This window comes from Ctenopharyngodon idella, chromosome 14, assembly GCF_019924925.1.
Source record: "Ctenopharyngodon idella isolate HZGC_01 chromosome 14, HZGC01, whole genome shotgun sequence".
Classification (NCBI taxonomy): Eukaryota; Metazoa; Chordata; class Actinopteri; order Cypriniformes; family Xenocyprididae; genus Ctenopharyngodon; species Ctenopharyngodon idella.
This window is the reverse complement of record NC_067233.1, coordinates 7,096,932-7,124,067: the sequence shown is the minus strand read 5'-3', so window position 1 is coordinate 7,124,067 and position 27,136 is coordinate 7,096,932. Positions and strand designations below refer to the sequence as shown.

Genomic DNA, 27,136 nt, shown 5'->3' with positions numbered 1-27,136 from the left:
CCCTGCAACTAAAAATAATTTATCACAACAGCATCACATGACGTTATTTTCTTCTGTGGCGGACATTTTGAACACATTATTGTAAAAGTCCTCTATTTTTTTTTTATTCTAAATAATAACCTATTATCAACCTCAAAAATAGCCAAGTATCAACCTGCTGTTATGGTTTTCTATATTTTAGTGATCTGAGTTTAAATATATATTCAAATTGGAGTGTAATCTAGTCAAGAAAATAATGTGGCTGGCCAGACAAAGCCTGCCATTGAAATTGTGGGTCAAAATGGTGAAATTGTTACCTGTCAATATAATGATGAAATATATAAACTGAATCCAATAGTAATAACAGTTTATAGAATGAACCAAATTGGCTCAACTGCAGTGTTATAAAATTAGACTATGATTATTCACTTAAAAATAATAATAATAATAAAAACACAGTGAACTATTGACTTTGCAAAGAAATATATTGACACAAATATGACCCCAAAAATGGCTGTTGGTGTGTTGACACCATTGAAAATTAAGATGGCAAAATGCTGAGAGGTTAAAGAAAAACAAGTCCACCCATTTTGGAGTCTCTTGGCTCTTGGAGGATGTGTTATCAGAGAAATTGACGTAGGTTCAATTTCATCTCTATTACAAGCTCCATTCCCCCCAGTTTGGAGTGCAACCTGGGCTCCAGTGTTCATCGTATCAGAGAGCAATATATAGATAAGTGGACCTTCTCTGAAAATCAATAGATACGTAGGCAAGGGACGGCAAGAAAAAGAGATTAAAGGACAGAGCATGTGTGTGTGCTAAGTGTGTGGGCTGTTCTTTCCTCCAAACAAAAGGCTAGCTAACAGATAGTTGACCTCAGCCATGAGGTCAGATGTTGCTGATAGTAATTTTTCTCCACCTTTACTTCTGCTGTATAACATTAGTATGGTAGTGCTACTTGTGGCTTTGGATACAAGTGTCTACTATATAAATAAATGGAATTACCAATTTGATTATAAGACACCATATACACTTTGTATAAATAAATAGAAGAAACAAGAAAAGAACTTTCAATGAAATACTAATGTGTTCAAACTTAACTAATGACCATTTGTTTCATTCATAGATCTTTATTACCTGCAAAAAGACATGCATTGATCCATTACACCAATAAAGCAGCTGCAACTAATAGAAGAAATCATCACAAGTATTCCGAAAATAGATGTTAACAAAGATTTTCAACTGAAGATTAAAGGGTTAGTTCACCCAAAAATGAAAATAATGTCATTAATTACTCACCCTCATGCTGTTCCACACCCGTAAGACCTTCGTTCATCTTCAGAACGCAAATTAAGATATTTTTGTTGAAATCCGATGGCTCAGTGAGGCCTCCATAGCCAGCAATGACATTTCCTCTCTCAAGATCCATTAATGTACTAAAAACATATTTAAATCAGTTCACGTGAGTACAGTGGTTCAATATTAATATTATAAAGCGATGAGAATATTTTTGGTGCGCCAAAAAAACAAAATAACGACTTATATAGTGATGGCCGATTTCAAAACACTGCTTTATGAAGCTTCGGAGCGTTATGAATCAGCGTGTCGAATCAGCAGAGCGCCAAAGTCACGTGATTTCAGCAGTTTGGCGGTTTGACACGCGATCCGAATCATGATTCGATGCGCTGATTCATAACGCTCCGAAGCTTCCTGAGGCAGTGTTTTGAAATCGGCCATCACTATATAAGTTGTTATTTTGTTTTATTGGCACACCAAAAATATTCTCGTCGCTTTATAATATTAATATTGAACCACTGTAGAGTGAGTAATAAATGACATTATTTTCATTTTTGGGTGAACTAAACTTTTAAGCACTCTAATCATCATCTGAAAGTTGTGTAGCACACAATTAACAGATCAAATTAAGCACCAACAAATTATCTTTACATATATTTAGATATAAAACTATTTTTTATTATTTAAATGCTTTTAGCGTCATCATTGTCTGCATGTTTTGGTATGCTTTTTCTCTCTTCAAATGCTATATTTTGTGCTTTAGTGCAAATGAGGATTGGGAGATGATGCACAAGGAGCTTCATTGTCTTGTTTATTCTGGGATGTTTACATGTCTATATCTATATCTATATGTAAATCCAACATGACATCAATAACAAAAAATAAGATGATAAAAATGGAGAGAGAACAAATGGCATTAGGTCGGATGTTGTACTTTCTGGTCTAATTTATTTTATTTTTGGCTCAAAACAGCAGATGTAGGTTAAAACCTAATAATCCCAGCATATACATTGTCTGATAGATACACAGATATACATATAACTTGCTGCCAAAATACTGCTTTTAATTTCCCATGACTTGTGAGATATTTGACTACTAAACTTTCCTGTTCTTGAATAATTTAAGCGTGATTCATTCACTAATTTCAGACTTTAATTCTCTTAAATATCACATTTTGAAATCTGTTTATATCTTTTTGATAGCAAATGTTATCTATCTAATAATGTTTTGATACCTGAGATTTTATTGTTGGTTCATTGTAGATGCATTTCATCTAGTAATATCTTTGTGACACCAATGCTGATGTTAGCAAGTCCGGATATGCTACTGAAATGTTGTTCTATAACACCTAAAGCAAAACAGGCCGAGTACATGTTATTTTCTGCTCATAAAGCAGTATTTTCACGCTCCATTAATAAAACAATGACAGTTTTCATAACTATAATACAAAGACAAAACAATAAGCTGCTCAATATGCTCTGAGGTGGTGTATTGCATACTATAGCTCTATTTATAGGTTTTGGATTCTGCATCTAATGTGGCTTATGGCTCAAACGCAACAACCTTCAACCTTCTTCAGATGAACAGGACTCTCTTTAGACTGCCTCAACACATCCTACAGCTCTTATATATATCGCATAAAACCATATGAGGGATGTGCACTGTTTTTACAGATTCCCTGCATGGCTCATATCCTTACTTCAAATAGTGACCGGATAGTGACCTACTTTTCTGTCAGGACCACTATCGTCCAAGATTATTTACAATTAGCATACAGTTTGGATTGGCAGTATGGTTCTGTTCTGTGCAAGAACTCCCATCCATGCAGCCTACCATGGATAAGAGCAGGGAAAGCAGCAATAACCCCCCTAGGGAAAACAGAGCAGAACCAACATAAATGTATTGCAGATTTCATTAATGTTCGTAATGACAATAATTTAATGTAACGACATAAATCATGACAAATGACAATCTGATTCGAAGAGGAATATCAGAAGGCCAAGTCCTGACTGGACAAAAGGAGGAGCTGGGGATGGACGAGGGCTATTATCTCCTGAGCAACGCGATAAAGCTGCTAATAATACTGAGTGGACCTTATACTGTATATTTGGATGCTGTGATAGACTTTGTATTCCTATAGCTAGACATGGATCAGCTGAGAGTCAGCTGATGTGAGCATGACTGGCATATTTATATCTGACCAGGAGTAACATTTCACTTGAATTGTATGAAATGTTGACAAATAACTGGTGCAACTTGAATGTGGAAACTTGTTCAAACAACCTCGTTTTGAATGCTGTCCCATATTTGACTGTACTGTAACACTGAATGACAGTGACTTTGAACATTGAACATATTGACATTAGCAGTTCATGGGTCAGCCACCAATGAAGTATTTTTGTGGTGAATCACTGGGGTGCTGCCTGAGGGTCTTCTAAGGAGATGAGATTATCGGTGGCCTTCTCTGTAACCAGAAATTTGTGCACATCGCAGGATACAGAGCAGTTGGCAACATCCAGACTACAGTTGTCTCTCTGTAGCTTCTCAGTCTCTTCTGAAGCAAAACTGTCTCCTAAAAGAAAAGAAAGAAGAAAAAAAAAAAGGATATAAGAATTCAGACAAATGACGACACATTTTTTTTTTTGTCTTGATCTATTAATTTATTCAAAATGCAGTTCATACATATGACTTATATACACCTCTTATCATTTCTGAATTTTGGGGGCATAATGTAAAAAGATCAGCAACTGTCCTGATATCATAATGAAGAAGAAAAAAAAAATGATATCAAGAATAATAAAATTATATCATTATGATATCAAGACAGTTGCTGATTTGTTTTTATCAGGATAGATGGGTTGAATGACAAATTTGCCTATATATATATATATATATATATATACACACACACACACACACTCGTGTGTGTGTGTGTGTGTGTGTATATAATTATATGCAAATTTGTAGGTGAATTTGTCATTCAACCCATCTCTATCCTGACTTTAATTTATGGGAGAAGATAGGAAAGAAGATTTTACCGGCGTCTGAAGAGCAAGAGTGGAATATTGTTGCTCTGGGACACCCTACAACATGAAGGACCTTTTCATCACCGCAGGGAGAGGTGTCCAAAACTACATAGACCTACATACACACAATGTGCAAATCTACAGTATTGTCTAATAAAAGCAAAGAAGTCACTTAAAGAAAAAGCAAAAACTGACAATAGGAACAAGCATCTTACTTGTGGAGTGGTTGTTGTTGTCTCAGTGAAACTGTCCTCACTCATGCTTATGTCACCCACATCATCCTCTGAGGGACATGTTGCAAAATGTTTTTTAGACCTGATAAACAGTAAAACATTGACATTGTCTGGTTCAGTTATGAACTCTGTAGATTCAATGACCTTTGAATACATTTCTTTTGTTTGCTTGTTTCTGAAAGGCTAAATGTCACATTCATTGAACTGGCTCCTATGAAATGTATTATAGTCACATAACCCTCATATCTATGTAAATAGTAATCTGAGGCATTTTGATCTTTTCCGTTCATGGATTGGCACCCTGCTAACTGACACCGAGGGCAAAACCAATCTCTGGATCCTGTTGAGTGAGAATGAAATATGAAGACCTGCAGTGAGACGTGAAGGTATAATAAGTAGCATTATTACAAACATGTGTATTTGATATGTGTGTCTCACCCTTACACCTGGGGCAATAATAGGCTTTGGGATAAACCAAACCAGTATTGTGTTTGTGTATGTGTGTGTATGTGAGAGAGTTAGTGTGTAAAGTTGGTATAGATAGAAAAATGGAAGAAAAATAAAATGGAAACACGAGTAACCAAGTGAAAAACGCAATTTTAGACAGAAAAATTGCCACCCATGTAGCTTTTAAATAAGGTTATAGATCACTGAGTCCATTTTGGGGCATAAGAATGACCTATTTTGATGTGTAATTGCTGTAGTACAAGCTAAACCAAGCATGTAATTGAAAGTGTGCAATTGCTGCATTGAAGTGCAGGGGCCAGAGGAACCCGACATGAGTATGCTGCTTTAGAAAACACCACACCACGGCTCAATGTCACTAAACCCCCTAAACACAGGCATAGAGAATTAGATACTTAGCCAGGGTGAGGAAAATATCACCCAGCTGTTTTGATGTGTGTGTGTGTGTGTGTGTGTGTGTGTGTGTGTGTGTGTGTGTGTGTGTGTGTGTGTGTGTGTGTTTAAAGTCTTCTGACACATGCTCAAGGGGATGAAAACATCTTTAAATGTTTCATTGGCTTTGGCTCCAGCCTCCTCTCCTAATAAACAATTTAATGCCACTTTTACACGCCATTCACCCGGTAAAGCAGGGAAATGAACCCAGACCAGCAGCAATCGAACCATTACAGGTGTTTGATGAAATGGAAAAAGGCCGTTTTTGAGCCATTTTCATCACAGTCTCTATTTTCATCTTGTCCCTTGAATCCACTACAAATCGGAGGCATTAAGATTGAAATGTGGCAGATGCTTTGGTTTTGTACCTTTTTCAATTTTATATTTTTAGTTTTTCTTGACCATGATACATTATATGGCAGGGTTGTGCAAATTCAGAACTGAAGAACTAGTCTCTTTAATTTGAACTGGAAAGTTATAGAATTTAAAATTTTAATTCAATTCTTGAGGTGTCCACATACTTTTGGTCATGTAGTGAAGATATTATCTATTTCTATATAATCTATTTCTAAATTATATATATATATATAATTTAGATTATTTATTATTTATTCTTTGAAAATCCATTGCCTCCATTCATCGAGAATAACTATATGCTAGCACTGCCTATCACTCTCACCCATAGCAGTAAGTGATGCAGGCAGCGATGGACAGAAGAGTGATGAAGAGCACAATACACATTGCGATAGCCATATTCCTCCTCTTCTCTTCTTCAGCCTGCTGCAACTCCCACCATTCAAGATCACTGAACTGACAGCGCTCCCCCATGTAGCCTAATGCACAGCTGCAGCACACACACACACACACACACACACAATCATTAAATGCAATATTCATTATTTCAGTCAGATGACATAGAGAACATAACATAAGAATAAAATGGTAGTCTATGGAATATGTTTAACGTGTGTCCTTTTTGTCAAGGGCAAATGTTCAATAAAAAGCCAAATGATTTTTAGTGCAAGACTGCCATCTACTGCGTATTACCTAAAGCCACATTTTAAAAATTGGCTTAGCTTTTAATCTTAAAGGGAAATTGTGGAATATGCAAAAACAGATAATGAGAATCTGAAAAAAATCAGGTCAAAGTTTCTGCATGACAAAAGCTACGGTATATAAGCAAACACTTGCTTGCAGGCATAAGACTCCATCTCAGGGAAATAGAAGCACACTCCATCATACAGACAGTACGAGTCATGAGTGGAAGGGCAGCTCTGCACAACGTTATTGTGTTGCCATGGCGATGTGACATCAAGTGGACTGCCCGTACTCGGCCAAGAGGGGGCGCCCTTAGACTTCTCTGCAATGAAACAGAGCATGAAAATTAGGTCACTATTTCGTTGCATCATACATTTCTACTAAATGTCAGTGCATTACTCTTTTTCACGAACTCAGATTAGCAAGTCCTATCAAACAACTGCTCATGGTCTCAAGCCATAACGGCACATAATACATAAATCATGTAGACAACTCAAACAAAAGCTACAATGCATTTAAACATTCAAAAGATGAATCTTACCCTGACAGCTGAATCCAGTGCCTGTGAACCCAGATCGGCATCTACACTGATATTTTCCTACAGCATTCAAACACTCTGCGTTTACATCGCAATCGTGCATATTCAGTCTGCACTCATCTATATCTGTAAAATACACATGTGCGCACACACATAATGATCTCTATATTTGGGAAAAATATGTACCGCATACTGTTCAAAAGTTTGAGGTCAGTACATTTTTTTTTAAAGAAGGGTCTTATGCTGACCAAGGCTGCATTATTTGATCAAAAATACAGTAAAAAACAGCAATATTGTGAAATATTATAATAATTTAAAAAAAAAAAACTTTTTCCATTTTAATCAATTTAAAATTTTATTTATTTCTGTGATGGCCAAGCTGAATTTTCAGCATCATTATTCCAGTCACATGATCCTTCAGAAATCATTCTAATATGCTGATTTGCTGCTCAAGAAACATTTCTTATTATTATCAGTTTTGTGCTGCTTAATATTTTTGTGGAAACTCTTCGAAGAATAGAAAGTTCAAAAGAACAACATTTATTTGAAATCTTTAGTAACAAATGTCTTTGACAATACACTTTTGAACGGTAGTGTATATCATACATTTATAGTCATATAACTGATATTCAGACCAGTGTGAATATTGCCTTTAAACAGCAGTTCAGTAAACAAGTTGATACTGAGTAACTTACATTTTAGTCATAATATTGCCACCACTTTACTTTGTGTAGTTTTTCAGCATCAACGAATATCATTGCAAACAAATCCAATGCAGAATGAACTGTTAGAATATTTCAAGAAACTCAGAATGAGTCTCCGTAGTGATGTTACTGAATAAATCAATGTTTCTGAAACGAATTGGTTGAGTGAATGATTCAAATGACTACTCATAAAGACAGTAACAAGCCACAAATACACAAACTGACAGTCTGTTTGGTCCCAATGCTTTTGGACTGTTATATCCGGGGGTGCACATAACTGGTGCGCAGGTGTGCATGCATGGTAAAAATAAACGATGCACAACAGAAAACATGGAGGGAAGCGTTTTTGAGTACCAACATATTTGGGGAACGGTTCACAGGGACACATTTACTTACTGGAGTAGGATTTTTCTCCATCTCTGGTAAGATAGCAATCATGATGATAAGTGTGTTCTTTAATTATTAGGTGTGCAACGGATCGCAGTTAATCCGTGATCCGTACGGATAAGGCCCAACGGTTCAGCACGCATGTGTTTTGTCTCACCAAATAACACATTTAAATGATTTTAAAAGCAGAAAAAGAGGCGACACCAGAAGCGCGCGCACGCAGCGAGAGAGCGAGAGAAAGACAGAGAGAGAGAGAGGCGCGTTTCAGACAGCACTCGAACACCAAATTGATACCTGTTTCGCATTTATTTTCGCTTGAAGCGACACATACAAACAAAATTATGTCAAAATACCTGTCTCGGAGAGTATTCTCAGTTATATCATTAGCGAACAGTTGAGAAAGAAACCGGATGTGTTTCAGTATATTCGGTCCGTGCATTCCGTCTTAAAGTGACAGCAGCCTAATATTCTTTCTGTTGTCTGTGTCATTAATGTTAATTAAAAAAAAAAAAAACATTATCATCATCTACCATATTCGAGAGAAAAGAAGATAGTGAGGAGAGCAAAGTGTGAGTACCAAGCAACATCTCCAGGTGCTCCCTTGAGAACCAGACCAAAAAAGTTATGTGCACCCCTGGTTATATCAGTATATTTGGAACGCTGCTAGACCAGATTTGATGACCGAAACTAACTGTAATTATATATATATATATATATATATATATATATATATAATGTATTGAATGTGTTTTGTCGTACCCATACAGTGCTGACCATCTCCACTGAATCCAGTCTTGCATTGGCAGAAATATCCACCTGCTGTGTTCATACACTCAGCCTCAGAAACACTACAATCTGCCAGGCCTGCTTTGCATTCATCAACGTCTGTGCAAACACACAAACACATATTGTCAATACTGTATGTGCTCATCTAAACAAACCTAAATTTACATAAAGCCTGATCAATACATCCAATAACAGGTGCATACCGCACCCACATACACATCAATATCCCTACACTCGAATTCAGTTTCACACATACATCACAAACCTGCTGCTTCAGTCTATACGAAATCAAAATCATCTGACATGTAGTGCAAACACACACAGACTTACACACACTTACCCACACACAGTTCTCCATCTCCGGTGAAACCTCTCACACACTGACACACGGCTCGGTCCTCCTGCAGCACACACTGAGCGTTCGCATCACATCTGAGAGAGTAGCAGTCATCTTGGTCTAAATGAAATGAACATCATTCTCAAGTAAATTTATGGAATACTTGATTTCGATTAGTCAATCACAGTATTTTGCAACCAAAATTTGTATAATGAAAATAAGAAATAAATATTTTGTCTATGATGAATCAATTAGTTGTGGATATTGTTCTACCTGAAATCATCTTCTCTGTGTAAATCATGGCCAGTGGTGTGCTCTCATCATTCAGTGTTTTATTTCTCAGACGATCACTTGATTCACCGTCATCTGATTCTATGTGGAAAAATGCAGAAAGTTACTTTTCAAATTGCTTTGATGGTTTAATGTGATTTTTTAGGATTTAAAAAAAAAAAAATTGTATTTTAACTTGATTCTCATTACACTGACCAGTGAATGATGTATTAATCGCCAGACAGTCTTTTCCATCAGCTGAAAGAATGTGTGTTGAGTGACATGAGCAATGAGCCAATCCCAGTCTGCTCTCACACACTTGGGCACATCCTCCATTTTCATGAAGACAAACATCCGCTCCTAGAAGATAAAAAACATGAATTGCTCCATAAGTTGAGTCATTCTAATTATGCAGCATATGTCCCACTATACTGAATAAAATATCACAATTTTTTTTTTTTTTTTTAATATCACATTTTTTTTATCACAATAAGTGAAAATTCAGTGGAATAATATCACTACATTGGTTTGAGCAGATGCTGCCATTTTTCTTTGTCAAACTGCCAGTTTTTCAGGTTAAAGAGTCAAGAGTAAAACAAATATTCCATCATAATGTTTCTTTTTCTTTTCTTTTTTTTATTGTGTAAATCAAGTTATTATTAACAAATTTTACGTGCCTAAGCTTGATCAGAGCATATTTCATATTTTGGTAGCAGTTTATTTTACAGTCCTTTTCCCCATGTACATATTATGTACTTATTATAGTAATGAGTAATAACTAGGTACTAACCCTTAACCTACCCCTAATCCTAACCTTAACCCATATAAGTTATATTACCCAGTACTTTCTTAGGTAAGTACACTGTAAGTACACATAAGTGCATGTACTGTAAAATAAAGTGCAACCCATAATCTAAAAGTTTGGGGGTCAGGAATAAGAAATTAAATACAGCAAAGATGTATTAAACTGATCAAAAGTGACAGTAAAGACATTTACAAGTTACACATTTGTATTTCAAAGAAATGTTTTCGATTCATCAAATAATCTATGATTTCCACAAAAGTATTAATCAGCACAACTGTTTTCAACACAAGAGACTTCTTTCAAAAACATTTAAACATCTTAATGATCCCAAACTTTTGAAAGAGAATGTACTTTCAAAGACTAAAACAAAGGCATGTTTTTAAAGTTATGGAGTTAAAGGGATAGTTCACCCAAAAATTACAAATTCTGTCATCATTTACTCCCCCTCAGGTTGTTCCAAACCTGTGTAAATGTCTTTGTTCTGCTTGATACAAAGGAAGATATTTGGAAGAATGTCAGTAGCCAAGCAGATCTCGCCCTCCATTGACTACCATAGGAGATCTGTTTGGTTACTGACATTCTTCCAAATATCTTCCTTTGTGTTCTGCAGAACAAAGAAATTTACACAGGTTTGAAACAACTTGATGGGGAGTAAATGATGATGAATTTTCATTTTTGGGTGAACTATCCCTTTAATGCATAAAAGGAATGATCCAGTACAATTTGTTTCCCTCTTTCATTACAAACTAGCTAGTAACAACCTCCATTTCCCTATGCCCTTATACATGCCAATAAAAACAATGGTTAAACACAAAGCAGATATATTAATAATGGGACACAGCATCCGTACCCGGTTTGGCAAGAGGGTGGACAACAGCCAGAGCAGCTGGTTGGATAGTGTCATCATGGACATGTTCAAGGTTTCGTCCAGTTCTCATGTCTAGCCGGTGAAGCAGGTGACCCTCCCAGTCACTGACCCAGAGCACATTCTCAAATACTGCAACGTCAAACGGGTGACCTGAGCCAAAGCAAAAATGATCAACAGAAAACATATTACACACAGAAAAGCATGTTGTCTATAGGGTGTTTTGTCATAAACCAGCATAAAATCAGGTTAATTGGCAATATTAGTTTGTGCTCACTTCCATGTATACATACAGTTTTTGTTTGTCTGCTGAAGGTGTGTGCCTCACCTACTTGGTTTTCACTTAGTATATGGCGATTTGAACCATCCAGCTTGGCTGACTCAATCACACCTCTGCTCAGGTCACACCAGTACAGATGCTGGGAGCCGTGATCCACAGCTAGTCCACTAGGAGACACCAGACCGGTGCTGACCACAACTTCACGCATCTCTCTGTTCAGACCTGACCGCTCCACTGCAGGACGACTACCCATGTCTGTCCAATATACCTTCCTCCAGACACACAGACGAGAAGTTCATGTAATAACATGGGTTACTGGAATAACATGAGAGTGATTAAATAATGAAAAAAAAAAAAAGATATTCAGAATAAAATGGCTATGGCCACTGTACAATTTTAAATTGACAGGATTTAGGCAAATTGCATAGAAGAAACATGCAGTTTCAAAGGTCTTACTGTGCCTGAGGATGTAGGGCAATGCCTCTGGGTTTCTGGATGTCTTTATCTATAAAAATCTCCCTGTCAAGGCCATTTAAACTGCTGCGGGAAATAGAGGATAATCTGAAAAGCAGAATGTTAAAGTCAAATAAGTACGTTTTTAAGAAAGTGTGTCTGTATTCGTCTGCAGCCCACCCTCTATCAGTCCAGTATAGCTTGCGATGGACCCAGTCTACAGCCAGACCCTCGGGTGAGTCGAGTCCAGTGGAGAACAGCATCTCTCTGAAGCCTCCATCCAGTGAAGCCCTCTCAATACGCTTCAGGCCTTTATCTGCAAAATACATCTAAACAAACAAACCCAAGTGACTACTTTCATATGAGACATCATTATTTGGTCAAAGAAAAATGAAACAATCATGTAAAAATCTGGGAAAAAAAATTTGTTCTGATTTGTAAAGAGTAAAGAGTGTATATATATATATATATATATATATATATATATATATATATATATGTCAAACCAAAAATTATTCAGACATTTTTGATATTTTTAATATATGTTACTAGTGGGTGCAGGACACAATAGTTCATTTATGTAAGTGAGGCTAGCAAAATAAAGTAAACTGTGACATATTATACCCAAAAATTCTTCATACAGTGGACTACCAGTAAAATTGATAAAAATTTGGGACCAAAAATTATTCAGACACTTTGACCTGACCATGTTTTGCTTAAGTGTTATCTGACATAATTAAGATTATTTTTTTCTGACACAGTTTAACTTTGAGATCTTGTCATATTTTATTACCATTTTTTAAACTATAGTGAATAAACTGTATTAATGAATGAAATGTTCAAGGTGTCTGAATAAATTTTGGTTTGACTTTATATATACACAAAGCAAAAATACTAAACTACATACAGAAATAAATAAAAGATTAAAGAAATATAGAATTAAAATTTTTTGCATTTCCTACACTATTTACCTGTTGTATATTGTATTATTTCTGCATTGATGGGGGCATTCATTTATATATGCATTTATTTAAAAAAAAAAATCTCCATGCACACTTACATTATTTATATATGTACGCTTAAATATGTGGGTATAATTATTGTGAATTTATTTAATTATTGTAGATTTATTTATTAATTTACTATTTGTGCATGTTTCATCCCCACACTCATTAAGCTTGGGGCAGAAGACCGTCTTGAATGCATGTACTATATAAAATGTGCAAATGAATGAAAATACAAATGCATCTTCTTGCACTTATAATCTGTGGCCACTAGATGACAGTAAATACATTTTGAAACATTATTAACGTGAGCCAAGATGTCCTCGCTGCAATCTGTTCAAATCCAATACGTAGTAGACGTGTGATTTTTTCCCAAACCAGGTTAAGGTTAGGGTGAGGTTTGAGCTTAACTGGGTTGGGTTGGGGGGTACAAGATTTAATCCAGTACATCATAGCGCTACAGTCTCACATGAGCGCTGAGCCCCTGCATCATATGGCATTTACATCTTATTTCCACTAGATGGCAGTTATCATAACAGCAGTAGCCTCTTCAGCCTGACCAATCCATAAACTCTCACAGCCATGTGTGTGATTGTGTTTGTGTGATCTTTTACCCTTTTCTGCACTGGATCATAATCCACAGCAATGATAGTGCCTCTCGGCTCCTCCAGCAGTTTTCTGCTCTGTTTGCCATTTGTGTTAATCTTTCTTATATCCACTACATTGGCAAACAACAGGTACGATGGAGGTCCTGCTTGAAAAAAAAAAAAGTAGAGATTCCAGAAGATTCCAGACGTTCTAGGTCACTGGAAGCAAATGCACTTAAATACTGATTAACTACATGCTTAACCCAATAATTCTAGGAGACAAAATGTGGAAGACAGACAGGCACCCTGGCAGAATGTAGAATATAAAAGTTTGTAGGACTCGCCTGTGGCAGCACAGTGTTTGCCATCCGGCTGTAGCTGGTATCCAGGCTGGCACTCACACACCCACCTGCCTGGAAATAAAGTCACACACAACTGACTGCAGCCCCCCTGATTCGCAGACAAACAGCCTGAAACACAGGTGAAGAAAACAGTCATATTTGCATGCACTGTAAATCCGAACAGTACTTCTAACTTATAAAGATTGAGTACACTGCAGTTAAAGTCAGTTAAATCATTGATGCAACTTAAAACAATTACATCTGAATGAGGAGTTTAGTTTTATTTTTGTGTAGCTCAACATTTTTGAGTAAACCCTTACTGAAGAGTAGTGACTGTGGTTAGGTCGAGAATGGGCTGCGAAACTTCAATGTTGATTAACAGTTCATGCAAGTAAATAGTCTCTTTGATGGATCCTGCTGAAGGATCATGTGACACTGAAGACTGGAGTAATGATGCTGAAAATTCAGCTTTGCATCACAGAAATAAATTATTTTAAAGCATATTAAAATAGAAAACCATAATTTTAAATCGTAATAATATTTCACAATATTACTGTTTCCCTGTATTTATTATGAAATAAATGCAGCCTTAATGTGCATAAGAGATTTCATTCAAAAACATAGTAATGTTTCCAAACTTTTGACCGGTAGTGTAATTGTTACTTATAATTATTGTTTACTTAAAAAATTTGATTTGCTTTACTTACATTTTTTTAGGTAATCAGTGTCTACAAAAATTTTGAGTATTCTGAACTCATCGGGTTTTACAGTGTACAAAATGTGGCTTTTAACATAAAAAACCCCACACACAAACCTGTGCATGAACGGCCATCAGAATTTAGCACAGATCCCTCTGGACACACACACACATCTCCTTCTGCTGTATGTACACATCCATGATCACAAACTGTACCATTCTCCACACATGGTTTAGTCTCTGTAGACACATAGGGACAAAGGTAAGCAGGCCATTCATTCTGCCATTTACAACAATATATTACTAAAACAAATTCATTTTATTGAGTATATACAATATATATTTTTTGTAAAAAAATAAATAAATTATTTTATACATGCAGGGAATTCTCAACAACATATTTTGTTTACTGTATTTTCTACAATGCAAATTAGGAGTGAAATTGAACAGAAATAACATTACTTGAATGAATACTGGTTATCTATCTACCAGTTTTTTTATTCATTATAATAAATAACATAGTAAACAGAAAGTCAATTTCAAAATTACTATTATTATTTTCCAAATAAATCATTCTCTGGGACACTAAACATAACAACAATAAAATCAATATCAACTGTTAGGGTTTAAAATGTCCTTTTCATAACCCTGCCATTTCAATTTAATTGTCACCTCACATATTCTTCTCAAACCAAGCATTAATAGGATGGCGTGGTCACTTCGGGAAATGGAATGACCTGTTGTCGCCTGAACGGCCAGCTGCTGGATGACAAGATAACGCAAACAAGTCTAAAGCTAATGCCCTCAATCTTTCATTTCCAAAAGCCCTGTCCTCAGATGATCAATTCTCACCTCAATGTTTCCATGAACACCTCTCAGTCTGAACCAACAGACCTTGTGGCACTGTGCCTATCAGAGAGTCCTTATTTTAACACCTAACAATCCCAAATCCAATCATCCTATATGTTTATTCTTATTTATTCAGGTTAACAATGGATACATATAAAAACAATGCCTCCAGTCAAGTTACATTAAATAACAGCAGCAATTAAAACAGATATAAATACAGATTTAATTCCAGAGAAGCTATTTTTATCCGAAAATGGGAATGGGACTGTCACCAGTGGCGATGATAGGTTTTGAAGAAGCCATATGGTGGGAAACAAGCTTCTTAACGGGACACTCTCTTCAATCCTGTTATGAAGTCAGGACCATAATCCCACCCACAAAGGTGAAAGTGCGAAAGGGGTCTATTGCTCAGAGCGAGTGAAAACACGTGACGCTCTGAGACAGTTAACAAGATGATTATGTGACAATTTCACTCTCAAAATAAGCTTGAAAGCATGAAATCAAAATTTATCATTTCTATTTTTTTTATGCAATATTGTAGTATCTATTATAAATGATTTATCCGTGCACATAAATTAATGTGCCCTCATGATCTTTAATCAAAATAACTTCCCTTCCCTCATACGGCGACATCTCTTCTCTTCTCTGATGATGCGTTTACTGGCGTGAGGGCGGGACAACCTGTCACTCACCTGGGATCACAGCAATAGCAAACCACAACCATCCAATCATCCAATCAATTCCTAATGGACAAAATCAAATCCCGCCCTACATTTTGTCTTGTTCATGCAGCTGTTTCACTCAATATATGTCAAAAGACTATCGCAACTTCTGTTTCAGGCCGACTTTTTATTTTTTTTTTTGCATAAATTTAAGTTTTTTTCTGCATTCAAAACTTGAATGTATTTATTATCCTAAATTAATTATTCACAATAAATAAAAATCTATTACTTATTTTATAATTCTTTTATTGTCATTTCCTCATCACTAATCATTCTGAATATTCTGACAGCCAGAAAACATGACAACATACTTGACTGCATGTGCGTATGAGTATCCGATGGTGCACAAGGGTTAATCTCGCTGTTGCTTTGCTACTGACCTGCTTAGCAAGGCAAAGCTGCTGACTAAATATGTCCCTTATTACTGATGTCACCTCATTATCTTATCGCACTGCGCTGTCCGGTTCTGCTTCAATGCACAATTAGAGCAGAAACAATCTAGAGATGATTCTGCCTCTTTCTAGCCCTTTTTCTTTTATAATTCCCTCTCTCCCTGACCCATGACTTCAAGCTCATTGACATGTATGCTAATAGTGATAGTGTTTCAAATCTATCCCCCATTCTCCCCCCAGTCCTACCTTGGCAGGTCTTCAAATCGGGCAGTAACATGTAACCCTTAGGGCAGGTGCAGAAGTAAGAGCCCGGGACGTTCTCACATCCCAGTGAGCAGCCGTGATTCCACAGGGCGCATTCATTGATATCTAAATGAGAAGGAGAGAGTTTTTTTTTTCTTCTTCTTCAGATGAATACATTTTGAACAAAAAAAATTAGACAGCTGTAAATTTCTACACTAATGCTATCATGTATCTTAGATAGTACTGATTCACAAAGGAAACAGAGTCTGTACCTTCACAGTAGTTGCCTTGTTTACTGAGGGAAAAACCATCCCTGCAGTGGCAAGGACCGGTGTCACTGGGACTGGAACACACTTTCACACACTCTCCTGTGTGTCGACTGCAGCCTGCACAAGAACAAACAGCATCTCCTTCCATGAACAGACCACCATTATGTTATAAAGTTGCTCTTTATGTGATGTTTAAGAACTTTTAATTACCTGATTTGATACAAATTGATTATAGGTAGTATGGTGGAATAATTAAATAAAATTAAATAAAAATTATAATGAATATTCAAATATGTATTGTTTAGATATTTTGAATGCAAATTCCTATATTTTTTTTTAAAGGATTAGTTCACTTCAGAATTAAAATTTCCTGATAATTTACTCACCCCCATGTCATCCAAGATATTTATGTCTTTCTTTCTTCAGTTGAAAAGAAATTAAAGTTTTTGAGGAAAACATTCCAGGATTTTTCTCCATATAGTGGACTTCAACAGGGACCAACAGGTTGAAGGTCCAAACTGCATTTTCAATGCAGCTTCAAAGGGTTCTACACGATCCCAGATGAGAAATAAGGGTCTTATCTAGCAAAACAATTGGTAATTTTCTAAAAAATACATATTTATATACTTTTTAACCACAAATGCTCGTCTTGCACTAGCTCTGAGATCCGCACGCATGACGTAATCATGTTAGAAAGGTCATGCGTGACATAGGCGGAAGTACCGATCCAGCGTCTACAAAGCAAACATGCAAAGATAAGCCAAACGGCCTTTACAAAAAACAAGGTAAAACCTTTCAACGTGATGCGTGGCACATCACAGAGCAGTGCAAGACAAGCATTTGTGGTTAAAAAGTATATAAATTAAAAAAAAAAAAAAAAAAACGATCGTTTCGCTAGATAAGACCCTTATTCCTCGTTTGTGATCGTGTAGAGCCCTTTGAAGCTGCACTGAAACTGTAATTTGGACCTTCCACCCAGTGAACCCCGTTGAAGTCCACTATATGGAGAAAAATCCTGGAATGTTTTCCTCAAAAACCTTAATTTCTTTTCGACTGAAGAAAGAAAGACATAAACATCTTTGATGACATGGGGGTGAGTAAATTATCAGGAAATTTTCATTCAGAAGTGAACTAATCCTTTAAAGCAATTAACTCTATTTCCGTGTTTTCACTGTTAAACAGTAGGGGCGGGGGGCGCTATTTCGCATCTTCTGAAAGAGTACAGAAGCTCTGGATCAAAACACAGGCGAAAAAGAAGCAGAAAAAAGCGATAGCATATGTAAGCAGATGCATATGTAAAATAACGCCATCATCAAACATTAAACAGCATATAAATCAAAACTGCCTAACGTTACCGAATGAAATGTCGACCCAGGAAGTGGTATAGGACTGTGAAGCTTTTATATTAGTGGATACTGGATATTTAATTAAACATGCTCATTACATATAATTTTACATTTAGATTTAGACTACTTTCATTTAACACACAATTAAAGTAATTATCACACGGATGACTGGAATACTTGATTCTGATTGGTCAATCACCACAGTTTGATTATAGATAGAAGGTTGGAATAATTGGAGCAATTAAATAATTGTTAGAAATAACTTAAGTGATTATTCAAATATGTTTAGATATTTTGCATGCAAATACTCCAGCATATTAAGATTATGTGTATTTTTATTACCAACCTGGATTAAATGGAGTTGGAATTTCCACCACCGGCTGATTGATGGGATGTACCACTTTGACATCAGCAGGGGGGTGCGGCATCCTTTTGGAATTGACATTCTCCCCTCGGCCCCCTGTGTACTTGTTTACCCGTATTATTCTTTTTGACTTAAAGTCTGTTAGGTACACATAATCCAGGAAAATCGTCATCCTCAGAGCCTGTGGTCTAGAGGTAGAGCGGGGAGGACATCTTTACTGTAAAAATACTTATTCCTTTACTAGAAAAGTAGGCTATAATTTGTGAAAAGTTTTTAATATATAAACATAGGAAGGCACAGTATTCACACACTTATTGGCTGTTTGTTTTTTTTACTTTATCAGTGGATATTGTATATTTAATTGAACATGCTCATTTCCTATATATTTACATTTAGATTTAGACTGCTGTCTTTTAACACTCACTTAAAGTAATTATTACATGGATGGCTTGAATACTTGATTCTGATTGGTCAGCTGCCACATTTTGAATTCAAATATTATTACATAATGACTGCAAAACTATACAAAAATGACTGATGTCTGAGGAAAACTATTTCCTAAATAGTTAAGAACTCAGAGGAGAACTGGCCCCTCGACTGAGCCTGGTTTCTCTCAAGGTTATTTTTCTCGATTCTGTCACCCGATGGAGTTTGGGTTCCTTTTTTTTTTTTTTTTACATTTTGGGTTCCTTGCCACTGTCGCCTCTGGCTTGCTTAGTTGGGGACGCTTAATATTTAACAATAATATTGATTTGACTGCACTGACACTATTGGATAAGAACTGAACTGAGACTGTATTTCTGCAAAAATGCTTTATACATGAAATGAACTAATTTAATAATTGATGATCTTTAAAATGGAACTGAATCAACATTGAACTGACTTCAGCTGACACTATTTTCTTTTTAGAGCTGCTTTACAGCCGAAATGAACTCTGTTCGCATCATTAAATCATTTTCTTGTTATCACTGTAATGCTGCTTTGAAACAATCTGTATTGTATAAAGCGCTATATAAAAATCTCTGCAATAAGGGAGATCATTTACTTTCAGGCTATTTCGTAAAATACTCCATTAAGGGTGATAAAGAGCTACTTACTTAATTACTAAATAAATAAATGAATAAATAAATGAATCGATGAATGAATGAACAACCATGTAAGGTGTACATTATCCTTTACATAAAGGATGGATCTCAATTTTACCTGAAGGGCTGATTAAAGACGTTGATAATGTTGCCATCATAGTTGCAGGAGCCCATTGCAGTGAGCCCTCCTTGGCCTTGCTGAACCCAGAACAGTCTCCTGTCCCGGTGGTCTATTGTCAGAACCTTTAGTCTGTCTGCAACTTTCAGCACTGTCACCTTCTTCCCACCTGTCACGTCTGAACGCTGGATACTGGGAGTCACTCCATCTGACAACCAGAAAATATATCTGGAAAAAAAAGTTGTACATATCAGTGTAGCATTCTTATACAACATTCACATAGATCATTTTGCATCTCTGTAACCTTCAACTTACTGTAAAGGATTCATTTAGATTAATTCAGATAGCTATGTAAAGTGAAATATTTAGTCTAACTACAGTTTTTGATAAATATAAATTAGGGAGGCACAATATATTGCTACTAGGGTTGTCAATTTAAGACGTTAACTTAGTTATGAGAAAAAAATAACGCATTAAAATTATTAACACATTTAGCGTACATAATTCATCTTACATTTCATAAAGTTGATTGGTGACGCATGATGCAGGGCACCAACTATAAAGCAGAGTCTATAAAGCAGTTAGAACGCCCCTAAAATTCAAGATATCTGGACAAAAATGCCCCTGTAGTTTTTGTCTCATATTTATATCAAGACATAGTTCAGCAATATCACACAAGTAACAAGCGCAATTTCACACAAGTGCAATTTTATACAACAATTCAATAAGAAGTTAATATTGTGTTATTTTAGAGACAATAATGTCTTCTTTTGCTCAATTTTGCCAACGAAAATATTACCTATAAAGCCAAAGCAGAGCTGTTGTGCATCTCCAAGCAACACACAGCGGTGTTTCGTTTCTGAATGAATCAATGTTTTGAGCAAATCAGTCGGGTGAACCAATGATTCAATGGCCCATACATAAACTTCATTCCTCAATGAATCAGCTGTTTGAACGAATCGAATGAATGAATGACTCAGTGACTGGCAGTTTCTTATTTAGAGTATCATTTCATTAAAAAAAGTCCTATTTCCATATTAATACAAAAAACTTTAAGATATAGCTCACGCAAAAATGAAAATTCTGTTATCATTTACCCTCATGGCCGTTAAAGCCTAAAAGTTTATGCGTAATAAATTCTATGTCGAATCAAAAATTTTTTTTTTTATAAAGCTACTTTTTGTAAAGTCTATTTGATGCTTTTGTCATTTAACACAATAATGACTTTAAATTATCTTTTGGGGGTAATTTCTCAGCCCAATTTGATGTGTGATTAATTTGCATTTAAATTAATCACCACATTGTTTAATTAATTAGATTAAAAACTTGCTTGACAGTCCTAAATTCTACCATATCATTTAACCGGCTGAATACATTTTTAATGTATTGTATTAGTGGAAAATGTATATTTAATTGAACATGCTCATTATTGCAGTCACACTCACGTAAATTTAATCTTTAAGAAAATGTATTACTTAATACTGTTAAATGTAATCTTTAACAAATCTCAAAATGAATATCCATTTTCATTCTGTACATTATAATGTTGTGATGCATAAATTCATTTAAAAATCACTGAAAAAGACAGATTTTAGTTTTTAGTTTTTTATTTCTTATTTATTTAGCTAAAACAGTATAAAATTTTAAAATAAGCCATTTTCAGTTACTGGCCATAATAAAAAAAATTATCAGCATATCGACATTTATATCAGTGCATGCATCCCTAATAAATATTACATATTATATATAATATAAATATTATAAAAATAGTATTTTTAAATTAAATTATCCATTGTGCATCAATACAAATACAATACAAAAACCAAAATGGTTGCTTTATTAACACTTGATTATCTCTTCAGACTAGTCCTTTGACTGAGAAGTGAGGTCAGTGTGCATCTGTAGTATGCTGTTGGAGACACCCTGTTAAAACTGCACCTATGTGCCAGCCATGTTCGAAAGAATGTGAACGTCTGAATGCTCCAGCATTTATAGCTAGCAAGCAAACTAGGATTTGAGCAACACAGTCCTGAAAAGAACTGTGAAAATGACAAAGTCTTTAGTCATCCTCGTTCTCCCCAAGAGTCAATAAGCACACTACTGAGAGAACAGAGTAAAAAAATGTAAAACATGTTGTTGTGGGTAACAGGTCTGACCTATTGCTCCACAAGCTCAATATGCTAACAACTTTATTGCCATTGAAGTTTATGCCCTTTTATGTAGGCCTTATGTATTTTTTTTTTTTTTTTTTTTTTCAAATACAAAATAAAATATTAATTTTCTGGAGAGATCAACCTGAAATGAGTAAATTATTCCAATTTTTGCATTTTTCTTTTCCACGAACGACTGTACAGTTTTGTATAATAATTATTTTTACCTCTCATTTGGATCAATAACAACACTTTTGGGCTGAGAAAGGTCTCTCAAGACAGTCTTTTCATTCCTCCCATCTGTGTCCATTCTGTGTATCGATCCTTTATCTGCATTGCTCCAGAGGACTGAGTTTTCAATCCAGTCCACAGCCAGACCTGTGATTCTTTTCACTGATGAGAGAAGTTCCTGAAAGAATAAACCAAAGGCTTGGAACAGGCTACAAACAATCACTGTTGACATTTAAAATGAAAATACTGTATTTATAGTATTTTTACTGTATATATAAAAATCAAATAAATAAATAAAGTAGTACCTGTCTGCCTGTTCCATCCAGTCCTGCCCTGTTGATTTGTCCTGCATGTGTGTCAGCCCAAAACATTGTCCCCTCACTTAAATGGAAGTCTAACAAGATAGACCTTCCCACCCTAGATACGATCCTTCTCTGGTCCCCACCATCAAGGTTCATCCTCTGGATGCCATTTCCAAGGCCAAGTAACAGATAAGGCTCAGGATCTTTGAAGACACAAATACAAGCTCTGACAAACCTAATCAAAAAGATACAAACTGAATGCAGTGAACACAGACATCATTTCTAATTTGATTCTTATTTGAAGTTAACCATTTTAATAAGTTTGTGTGCACATCTTATTTTCCTGTTCAAACCTCTCTTCAAATCAAACTAATTCTAAATCCAATATTAAATTAAACAGCATGGCCACAAACAATATATTTACAATATCAATATAGTTGACTAATAAGAAATAATTTGGCAATAAAGGTAAAACATGATTTACAAAAGCGGGATATGCTTACTGAACACCATTTCTATCAGCCAATCACAGCCCTCTGATCTTTGGGGTGGGGTAAGAGGTTGAGGTCAGGGCTCTGATTGGTTGGTAGGAATGTTTGGACCCTTTTAACGGACTGTGATGACTCGTTTTAATGGTCATCAGCATCGTAAATCTTGCAATGTTTTTTATATTTTCATTTTAAAAAAAATGTATTTAAAACATTACGCTTAGTATTGTATTACCTTTTCATCAAATTACAAAACAACTAGTTAACACTATGTGAGGGTGTTTCTAAATACAGCATAGAGTGCCTCAGGGATGACGTATTTTTGTAGGCCAACCAGGAAGTTAGCGGCACACGGGTTCCCTCGATCGAAAGCCTATGCATTTTTCCCATAGACTTTTGGAAAATCGCAAAAAATAAACTTTGTGTTTAACAAAGGGTTTTGACACTTACACGTTTTGTCTATCAAGATAATCTTTACAAGTTAACACAACATTTATGCATTTCGAAGCCTAAATAAAGTTGTCAGAGATGAAATAAAAGATAAAAAGATAAAAAGATAACAGTAGGCTATAAACGGACTACAGCACACCATGGTCGCGGATCAACGTCACCACCACCAAGCTTCCTCAAACTTTATTTAGAAAACAACTTTATTTAAAACATGCTCATGGATTATGATTTGCGCTGTGTATGAATACTTATCCACTTTTTCATGAGAAATGCTGTCCAAATGTCTTGTTTGTCATGATGACGTCTAAAGTCCCCGCCAAAGGAAGTAGTCCCTTTTAGCAATTTGTTAGCAACCGCCGTTTTTAAGACACAATAAAGGTTTAAAAAATCACAAGCGGGTTATAACTGGTGTGTTTTATGTCATAGATCAAAACGTGAAAATATTTAGAGGCTTTGTTAACCACAGACCTTATTTCAGGCGATTTAGCAAAAACCCATTCAAAAAACCCATTGACTTTAAGGCGATGGAACCGGAAGTCCTAAAATGCTAACTCGCTTCCAGGTTTTGCCTAAAAACCACGTCATCCCTGAGGTACTCTATGGAGACATCAGCATGAATCATTACAGTGATTCATAGTACTTAATTAAAAGTTGCCATTAAACAAATATTTAAAATATTCTGTCTTTATGTTGTTTCTACATTATTTTGGAGACTCAATGTGAAAGTATTACAATATAAATTAAAAAAATTAAATGCGATAATCGCTAGTAATTACAGAAAATGTGTGAATTGTGATTTGTGATATATATATATATATATATATATATATATATATATATATAATATACTGTATATATATGTAACATATTTTAAGATATGTTAGCCTACAATGTTCTGCAATAAAAGGTAGAGTCATAATCATATTTATTTGTTTAAATAATATAGTGTGTCTAAGTAAATAATATAGACAAATTTCAGTAGAAATTCAAGGATTAAATATTGTCTCACAAATTCATAACCTGAATTAAAACTGGTCTGTAAAGATCAAAAAGTTTTCATTTTCTGTTAAAAGATTTACTAATTTGGAATTAGTAAGCTGCAAGCTCAGAGTTGTGAGGAAGAAGACTTTATGTTGATTTTATTGTATGTTAGTGGCTGTATTGACTAAATGAAATTAAATAACTTTAACATGAAACCTCCCAGAAACCTTATGGTGTGACCCTAAAATGAAGCCATTTGATAAATGAGGCCTGTCGGCTAACAAATACATTCTTTGTTGGTCATAAAATTGCTAATTATTTTCTTTTTATTCCCTATACTCATATTAGCACCTATAATGTCATTCAGAATGTGAATTAATGTTGCTTCGTGACAGGTCTTTTCATGCTTTAATGGGGAGAGGTTCACATCTATCTCACAGATGCCTGTAGAAGTAAAGCATCTGTATCCTAGCAACACACACCATAGTGGAGGCCTTCAAACTTGTTTGAGTGGATTTCACAAAGGCACAGCCATGTTGCTAGGATATATAGAGACAAATAACGGAAAAAGATTATACATGGTTTTGGTTACAATCAATAGCCACTAATTTACAAGAACATTTCGATGAGTATATTAAAGCAATTGAATTCTGATGTTCAAGTTAAGCACATCATGCAAAGTTTTTAGCTTTTTAAGGAGTTTTTCTTTATTTTAAGGACACACTCTGATTTAATAGATATTTAACAGACTTGCTTACAGTAAATATTATGATTCATGAAGGGAGGGTAAAGTTATTTTCTCACTGCAGCAAAAATCTGGGCAATGAGTCCAAAAACACTTATGATTAAGTGTTTCCTAAAATGACTGGTTTCCAAATCAGATTTTATCTCTTCATAGACAGTAATAGTTCACCCCCAAAAATTACAAGTCATCATTTACTTATCCATATGTCCTTCATTCCTGTATGTATGACTTTCTTTCTTAGCAGAATGTTTAAGGAGCTTTTTTTCCAATGGCTGGTGACCACAATTAAAGTGCCATAAAAAGTCATTTGCTACAAATTTTTCCTCTGCCGTAGCTCTCAAATCTGATTTGAGCTTGTGTGCATTCAAACGTGCAAATAAATAAAAAATAGAGATGATATGAAATAAAAGGTCACTTAAGTGTACTTTTATGGCTGTTTCTTAATACACTTCAGTATACTTTTAATAAGTGCTCTTTGTGATAAAGTGTGATTTGTAATAAAAGAACATTTAAAATTATTGTAAAATAATTATTTGTGTCATGCTTTAAAGAAGTGCCTATATTTTGATGTGCTGACTAACTAAAGCACATATTATTAAAGTACTTAATCATTTTAACTGTAGTGTGTTAACTGTAGTTTATCATGCTTATATTTGGCAGTACAGTTTAACCATATCAACTAATAATTTCACATAAATTTAAATTATTATACATATTCATTTTATTGTGAATAACAAGCAATTAAGTGTCCGAAAACATTACATTCAGTTCACACTTAAGTTTTTTTTTTTTAAAGTAATTATTTCCATAGTAAGTACTCATTTTAAAAGTGTCTTTTTCACAAGGGTCCCTATAATGCATAACCTGTTTTGGTTCATAATACAATCGCACGTTCAAAATTTCAATGATGCACTTACCCACACAGCTGAAGTTCCCAGCAGCCCAGGGTCGTCCACCCCAGCATGACGCTCCCTCAGCAGGGCCTGAAGCTCTAGCAGGGCCCATACTCACCATCCAGAACCACAAGTGAAAGGTGGCCACTATCGTCCTCCAGAACATACTCCTATCTCAGTTTCTACAGGGCTCTCCTCTTAGGTATTTCCTCGATCACTACACCCCACCATGCAGCTGTAACCCCCACACATCTTACACACACAGCCAACCAGCTTCAACTAAATGACAATCTGGGAGAAAAGACTCCAAAAAGCGCATCTATATCCCAGAGGTGTCCTTTTGGCACAGAGCTGGTTGAAATTGAGAGTCCTGTAGGACGGCCAGGTTTGTGTCAGGCACACACATACACACAGAGCCTCAATCTCTCCGGTCCTCCTGCTCTCTAGCTGTTTTGGAAGCAAAGTATGAAATTCCTGACAGTCCCATGGTAAATTTGACACATGGTGAGACCAGCAAGCGCTCAGAAGAGGGTTTTCCCTGATGTAAGGGAACTCAAGCAACACAAAAACTGCACTTCTACAACTTAAAAGAATAACACAAGTCGCCCTGAGTTCACCTCCTGGCCTTCCTCAGTTTAAGCATGTGATTTAGTAGGAGTGGACACACCTTTTTGTGCTGCTCATGAGTAATGGGATGCTCCCTCACACACACACACACACACACACACAAACCATTAAACTAATGTGTTGTTGTGTCTGCATAGTCTCTGTCTGGCCCCCAGAGTGAAGAATCACAGGGGTTGGCGATGGGGGCGGAGCTTGTAAATGCCGCTACACGCAATCCTATTATAAGAATAACTGTCATATTGTCACAGGAATTAGAAGCACTGCTCTGGGAAATATGCGGCAGGTACAGGGACAACAGCTGCTCTATTCTTCTACTTAAGCAGGACAGGAAATGCAGCACAATGTCCGCTCTGATACA

General features: G+C 35.6%; 1 protein-coding gene across 1 annotated transcript; it reads right to left on the bottom strand.

The window, feature by feature from the left end:
- Window positions 1–1,774: 1,774 nt before the first annotated feature.
- On the bottom strand, window positions 1,775–26,739 carry egf (epidermal growth factor). The gene is made up of 24 exons (XM_051861038.1): window positions 26,176–26,739; window positions 22,598–22,797; window positions 22,289–22,470; window positions 19,912–20,139; window positions 18,691–18,896; window positions 17,002–17,115; window positions 16,733–16,855; window positions 14,641–14,763; window positions 13,830–13,955; window positions 13,513–13,649; window positions 12,075–12,223; window positions 11,898–12,002; window positions 11,490–11,713; window positions 11,147–11,314; window positions 9,708–9,851; window positions 9,495–9,593; window positions 9,225–9,341; window positions 8,858–8,983; window positions 7,011–7,133; window positions 6,623–6,791; window positions 6,111–6,275; window positions 4,517–4,616; window positions 4,314–4,416; window positions 1,775–3,847 (listed from the first exon to the last, which is right to left on the bottom strand). Exons 1-24 carry the CDS (start codon window positions 26,315–26,317, stop codon window positions 3,684–3,686), a joined length of 3,537 nt encoding a protein of 1,178 aa, XP_051716998.1. The 5' UTR covers window positions 26,318–26,739; the 3' UTR covers window positions 1,775–3,683.
- Between the last annotated feature and the right edge of the window lie 397 nt (window positions 26,740–27,136).